Source organism: Gavialis gangeticus, unplaced genomic scaffold (genome assembly GCF_001723915.1).
Source record: "Gavialis gangeticus isolate Ggan-Ray unplaced genomic scaffold, GavGan_comp1, whole genome shotgun sequence".
In the NCBI taxonomy this organism is placed as follows: domain Eukaryota; kingdom Metazoa; phylum Chordata; order Crocodylia; family Gavialidae; genus Gavialis; species Gavialis gangeticus.
This window is the reverse complement of record NW_017728996.1, coordinates 44,830,564-44,837,726: the sequence shown is the minus strand read 5'-3', so window position 1 is coordinate 44,837,726 and position 7,163 is coordinate 44,830,564. Positions and strand designations below refer to the sequence as shown.

Sequence of the window (7,163 nt, the reverse complement as noted above, 5' to 3'; positions counted from 1 at the left end):
AAAGTTATTTACAGTGGAGAAAAAAAAGACTGTGTTGGGGTTTGATAGCAGTCTTCAAATACCTGAAGAGTGATTATAGAGAAGACAGAGATGGGTTTTTCTTGGCAGCCATAGGGGACACAACTAAGAGCAATTCGAGTAGGTTGGAGATTAAGAGAAACTTTCTGACTCTGAGCACGGTCAAGCACTGAAACGGCCCACCTAGAGGAGTTATAAAATCTCCAGCCCTGGAAATTTTCAAGAAGGTCAGAAAGACCTTTGGCTGGGATGGTTTAGTCAGGGACGAACCTGCCTTGAGCAGGGAGCTGGACTTGATGACCTTCTAAGGCCTACTTTCCTATGAACCTTCAAAATCACCAGCTAGGGGTAGCTCAGTTGAAGCTATGGTGTGAATGGCTAACAGATGCAGATTTTTGAAAGGCAGCAGCAGTAACTGGCCACCTGATCAAAATCAACTCAGGACTGAAATGACTGCAAACCAGTTGAAGGACACAGTGAACTGGAAAGAGAAGTAAGGGGAGACTTTAACTAACTGGGACTGGAGTGCTGTCTGTTTATTTACTGGGCCAATTTCATTCGTGGTAAAAGCTCCTTTAAAGGCAGTCAAGTTACAGCAAGGAAGGCTGGACTAATCAGTGGAAAAAGAAGGATACAGGAATGATTAGGGAGACAGCAATGAATTTCTCAGTACTAAACGATGAATGTCACATACACCCATAATACCTCCGCCCCCATAAATTCATAATCACAGTGACATTGCTGATATTGGAAGCAGAAGTAGAGATTGGCATTTATGCCAGCTACACTGATGTGAGTCAGGAATAGCACTGTTGAAGCCCAGAGTGCTAGACTGGTAGAAGGGTGGAGAAAGGACATCATCATCACCCACTATGGATGGCTAAAGCAGAGTGAGGGAAAACAGATATATTAGGACTTTTGGCCTTCTGTCCAGTAACTTCAGAGAGTAATACGCTATACTCTGCTCTGAAAGGGTATGTAAGCTTTCTTCCCTCCTCTCCCCCAGTCACATATGCTCACTATATCTCCCACAATACTCAACATTTTGCAACCCTCCCACCAGGTTATGTCATCAGAACCCTTCAGACAGTAACAATGTCTGGCATAGAGTTCCCTTCCTTCCCCTCATGCCTCTCAAGAACATCTTTATTTTTTATTACTCTCATGACTATTATTTCTCAGTGGGCTGATGTTGCTGTCCTGTTTAAAATCCCTGTCAATGTTAATAACAATGAATTTCCCATGCCCCTCCTGCTGTTTCCTAAGATTTTCAGAGTTGTAACTTGAACAGACCATATACAACATGGACTGTAGAAAGGAAATGGGTTGGTAGTAGATAATCAACTTTCCCACTAACACAGAAAATGACCATAATGCCAGGGCCATCATTCATTTAAGTGAATTTCATTAACTAGGCATGTGGCAAAAAATTATCTCCAGCACTTTCCCATCCAGCCATTTCTTGCCAGCTCAAAAGCACCAATAATGAGAAAGCCCTTGAAAGTTACCTAGTAGCAAAAATCATACATTTTGGTAATGTGGACCTTGTTTGTTTGCTTGCCATTTTATCTCCCCTTCCTTATTTCATATTAACATTTTTATGCTTCCTCTTTTCACATGCTTTTCTCTTGGTGAGGCTCTTTAAAACGGCTGCAAAGGGGGAGGGATTGCCATGGTCATGAAAGCTTCACTTTGCAGAATGTGTCTGCCAGGTCCTACTGTCCGTCTCTTTCCAAGGGTGTAGTATCTCCAAGGTCCAGGTTTGCTTTTATTTCTTGTGCCTGTGCAATCCTGACAGCAGAGCTTATCTCCAGCAGTCTTGACTGAAGAAAAATTTACATCCTTTTGTTACTGCCATGAGGTCTACATACAAGCTCTTTCTCCTTGCAGTGGTTTCCTTTTATTTTAATGGTGAGTGGTCCTTTTTCTCCGGTACAGTTTACAGACAATGTTAGCTTTCAGGAGATGGGAGAAAGGAATGCATTATGGATTTTAGATTGCCTCTAACTTCTAAGGTTGTAGTTTATAGACTTTAAAAAGCAACCCATGAGATCTGTTTTTATAGCGTTTTATCTTGTTTTTATTAAAGAAAGCAGTATGTAGGAATGGTAAAAGTGGATGTAGTGTACTAAAGACAGTAGAAAATTAATATTACTAAAGTATGTTCCTGTAGATGTTCCCAGGTTCCTCTCTGATGGGCTAGTAATGGGACTGTGTTTCGCAAGACTTAATAGTAAGGAAAGTGTGATGTGAAAACTGCTTCATATTAGATGCAACAAGGATCCAACCCGTTTTTACAATTATAAGACAAATATTGATTCATGCTTTCTGATCTATGCATTTTGCAAAGCTCTCACTAGTTATTTGACAAACAATATTTAAATAGCATTTAAAATAAGTTAAACTATGTCAATATAAGTCAGAGAACTCAAGCATATACTACAAATGTTTACAATAACCTGCCAGTGTTTTCATATACAGCATTTAGTCAACATATACAATCAGGCAGCAGCATTAGCTTAGTAATGTTATTATGTATGTAACTCTGCTTCCCAAATGACTAACTTTCCCTTCTCATCATTATTTATTTACTTATGCATGCAGTATTTGCTTACTTAATTCAATTCAGTAAATGTAACTTTAAAAAAACCTGTTTTAAAGCATGTCAATTGACAAGTATTTTAATTGAGAAGTGAGACCTAATTTAAATGAAACCAGTAGGAAAACAGGTTTTTAATCGCTGTGAATATTTGCAATTGCTTTGTATTAACTTTTGCTTGCAAATTAAAACAAACTTTAAAACAAAGCTCTAAGAGATGTCATTTCTGTTGCAACGGGCATTAAAAACTAGAGCACTCTATAGGGAACCATATTACCATGGTTTAAGTTACATAAATAAATCATTTTACTTGGCGTATTTTAATAAGTAATAATTATATCAGTAAATAATTTAAGAGGAGAAGATGGAGAATTCTTATTGTTGGATCCTGCTTGCTCTTTCCTAACTGAAAGGATAGTTTGGCAGGTTACCATCATCCACTTAGTGATTTTGCAGAGGGAAAGAAGAAAAAAAAGTGACACTACACATGGAGCAACACGACAGTTCTAAATATGACTTGACATTGCTTTAAACATAAGTCAAGGGGAAGAAAAGGAAATGTGGCTTAGGTTCACATCTACAGTTTAGAAGATGATCACAAGGTACTCAGCTGTATTTGTAAACTTTACTCCAGTCTGTGGAAACAGAGCCAAAGCGTATTTTATCACATTCTCAAAAGGGACCAACCATTGAAAGTGGTGAGTAACTGTTTCAGTCACAATTTACAGTTTTACTTACAACATTTAGAGAACCTCTGCACTGAAGTTTTAATAAAATGTTGTGTTTCTTTTAGCATGAGATTCAGAACAAAAATGGAAGTAATTTGTGATAACCCCTAAGAAACAGAAAGAAACCTGAAGTTGAAATGTCTACTGTAAGTTACATGACTATTTATTTTTTCCTTCTGTAGCATACTTATAGTGTCTCCACTGGATGCATGACAATTAGTACCAACTGAAGATTCATCCTGTGTATTTTTCCCCATGTCTGTTTTCTGTGTGTGAAAATAATATATATCCTTTTTCTAACAATTGCCATCAGGTGTCTAAAACCATCAGTCTGCTCAAATGCAAATTTTGGGCAATTATTGCTTAACTGGAAAATATCATCCAAGGAAAGAAGCACATTCTCCACCCCTTTTCACACCCCTCCCTCCAAAGACCTTTGAAATGCATTGCCTTGACATTGTGGAACACACTCACAATATATTTACAATCAGCTTGTGCACGTGGCTATTTTATGGTTCTTAAGTGTCATCCAATTGATGTCATTTAGTAAATAGACAGCAAATTATGAAAATGATTCCCATACGGAAAATGTTTCTCTTATTTACACAGTAAGAATCTCTATGCCAGTACACTGCTGACCTCTAGTGGCATTGTAGATGTCCATCTAAATGATGATAAAATGCCATTTAAAGATAGAGATGAATGGTAGGGCTATGCAAAGCTTCGGTCCCTGATTCGATTTGGCAGAGATTCAGCCTGATTTGGTGGCCAAATCTCTGAATCCGAATCAAATCAGGGGACCCTTTAATCTCCCTGAATTTAATTGGAACCCTCCAAATAGATTCGGAGAGATTCAGAAAGATTTGGAGACTCAGACACGGAGACAGCTTTTAATGTTTTTTCTACACACCTCTAGGTAGCAGGGGCTCGTGGGTGCTGTGATGCTAGGGCGCATGGAGTGTCCCACAGGAGCACAGGCGGCTCCACAGTGTGCTCGGCAGCAGACCTGGGAGTGGACCAGAAGCACTTCTGCTCCACTTCCAGGTCCATCGGGGAGTGCGCTGGGGCCCCCCCTCACCCTCCTCAGGTCAGCAACTAGTGTCTCCTGGATTGGGGGGGGCACCCAGGGTCCCCCTGAGGCCGACTGCCAAGGGGGGAGGTGCATGGGCCTCCCATGCATGCTCCCTGGCAGACCTGAAAGTGGACCGGAAGTACTTCCGGTCCACTGCCGAGCATGTGGAGGGCCACCCTGCACTCCTGTGGGATGCTCCATCCACCCCAGCATTGCAGTGATCATGAGTTGCACTGGTACCTCAAGGTATGTAGAAAAAAACCTTTTAAAACTGTGTCTGTGTCCGAATTGCTGATTCTCTGAATCAGCATTGAATCTTCAGATTCGGATTCAAACGAATCGAATCAGGGACAGTGATCCGAATCAACGAATTGAATCACTGTCCCTGATTCAGGCCAAATCTGAACCGAATAGGGCCTGCTTCTCACATCCGTAAGGAATGGATATTTCATGAAAGAATCATTTGCTCTAGGAACAATTTCCCTTTTCTTGGCTTATGACTTGTGTTATTTGAAAATATCTAACAATTTCTGCAAATAATTCATGCTGTGCAATTCATTTCTGTATAGTTTGTTGCAAGTACTCAATGCTGAAAGTATGAGCTATTCTGATTGAGCACCTATGTCCGCATAGTTTATTTTGATTTCCTGTTGTATGAGCAATAATTACTGAAGTGAGACTTCTGAAGATTTGGCCCTGAATTCAAAATATACGTTCTGCAAATATTTTGCATTGCTCAGTTACCATTGCTGTTTGGTACTCCATTTGCTAAAGTCTCACAGAGCAGGTTATAATAAGTGGTAAGGACAGGGGGGCAATTTTTAATTAAAAGAAACAACAACCCAGAACTCAGTTTGAAAGTTTTCAGAAAGGGCTTCAGTCTATGGTCATTATCATTTTTAAGTCCTATTTATATAATAACACTAATTAAACATATCCTCAACATGGGGAGAAGAGCACACAGGCTTCAAGGTATTGTAAGGAGTTAATGTCTAAAACTCAGTGCTCCCAGAACAATTTGTGGAATTGTTTTTTAATACGGATTTGAACTTCAGACATAAGCCATTTCTTTCTGAAGTATTTGAAGATACAAGATGCAACATAAAATATACACTCTGTACCATATTCTGGGTACAATCCTGTGCTATTAAAATCAGTGAGAAGCTTGCCATTGACTTCAGTGGGAGCAGGAATAGGTCACCTGGAACAAAGTGACAAGTTCCACTGCTATACGCCAAGTTTATTTCCTATATTCTACCTATGCTGAGGTTTCCATCCTGTCCTGCTGGTAGTAATGTACCTAAAGCTGCTTTCCAGTCAATATGTATGGTTGGTCAATATATACTGTTGGCACAGTACATTAGTCTCCTTCTCATCTATAGTTATAACCCAAATGATACAAATGCCTGATTTTTTAGTCTACCAGCCAAGCTGAAAAATCAGGGAAAAAATATTTGCAATACAAAACAAATATCTTCATTTCTTACTGAGTTTATTAAACATAATAAGCTAAAGAAACATTTCAAATGTTGTTTAAATAAAATAGTAAAGCATTTAATTTTGAAAATGTTGAAATTAAATGTTTTTCTTTTTGGATTGTTTTTACGGCTTTTTCTTCAGCTGAACAAATTTGCCTGCATCAAAATGGATTTATGAAATGTTTTAAATAGACTCAAATTTTAACTTTTAGTGAAAAAAAGTTTTATCTAAAATACTTCACTCGTTTCTACCCAACCTTGCTAAATGACATTTGAAAAAAAATGTGGTTGTGCTGGAATGAGGTTGGTTTGTATAAAGGCTTGTATAAAATGTGGCTGTCTTCCACCACAAAACCACCACACAACAGGTAGTCCTTGCTCAGCAGCACAAGATGGAGGTAATAGATGTGGACAGAGGCAAGAGAGATGTTGCAGAAAAGAACAGAAGTGTTAATTCAGCAAAAGGCTTCATTTAAAATAAATATAAATTTTAAAAAATCTCAAATGAATCTCAGGAGAGAAGATCTGCATGACATCATTCTAGAAACTTACATGGTTTCTGTCTTGTTACTCAGCATTAATGGCAGTGCACTGGGTCAGAGCTTCCTTCTCCAGAGCTGAGTATGAGTAGAGGGACAAAGGCAGCTGTAAGCTAAGTTTGTGCATTGCAACTCACAGGGCTACAAGGGACCAGTTTGGCTCTGGTGTAATTTAGAGCAGACTGATCTCAATCATACAGTACAGGGATCACTAGGGAACAGGCACTACAGCCCATCCCGTATGTCAGTTGTACCATGTGAGGATTCTTTCAATCCAGTAGAATTATAGCTGTTAATTTAGGGAAGCTTTACAACCCCTTTGAAGTGTCAGAGCAGCACCTTATCACAATCAAGATCTGGGTGTTCATGTCCACCACATGTTAGAAAATTCACCAAGGCAATGGTTGCAGAACAGACATGGGGAAAAATACACAGGCTGAAACCAGCTAGTAGTCAGACTAGTCACAGTACAATAGACTTGGTTGAATTTTTCACTGCAGGGCTTTGTGAACATCTAGTAATATGGAGCTATTAATAATGAGGAAAGGAGACAACATCAAAAAGCTTTCTGCCATTCAAAATAAAGAACGGTGTTCTCTGTATAGGATGGAGTGTGATCTTAGTGGCTGGAACCAGCCAGTTTTGATAGGTGGAAGAGGAAATGGATAGGTGGAAATAGTCTGCTGGCTTCTCCTGTTACCGACTCTCTGTCCCCTTAACTAAGTCATA

General features: G+C 39.3%; 1 protein-coding gene across 1 annotated transcript in view; it reads left to right on the top strand.

The window, feature by feature from the left end:
- Positions 1 to 1,673: 1,673 nt before the first annotated feature.
- The window catches only part of CHRNB4 (cholinergic receptor nicotinic beta 4 subunit), a 24,628-nt gene continuing 19,138 nt past the window's right edge, over positions 1,674 to 7,163 (top strand). Inside the window, exon 1 of the mRNA XM_019504411.1 lies at positions 1,674 to 1,929. Within this exon, the coding sequence (XP_019359956.1) occupies positions 1,875 to 1,929 (55 nt within the window). The 5' untranslated portion in view covers positions 1,674 to 1,874. The remainder of the gene's footprint in view (positions 1,930 to 7,163) is intronic.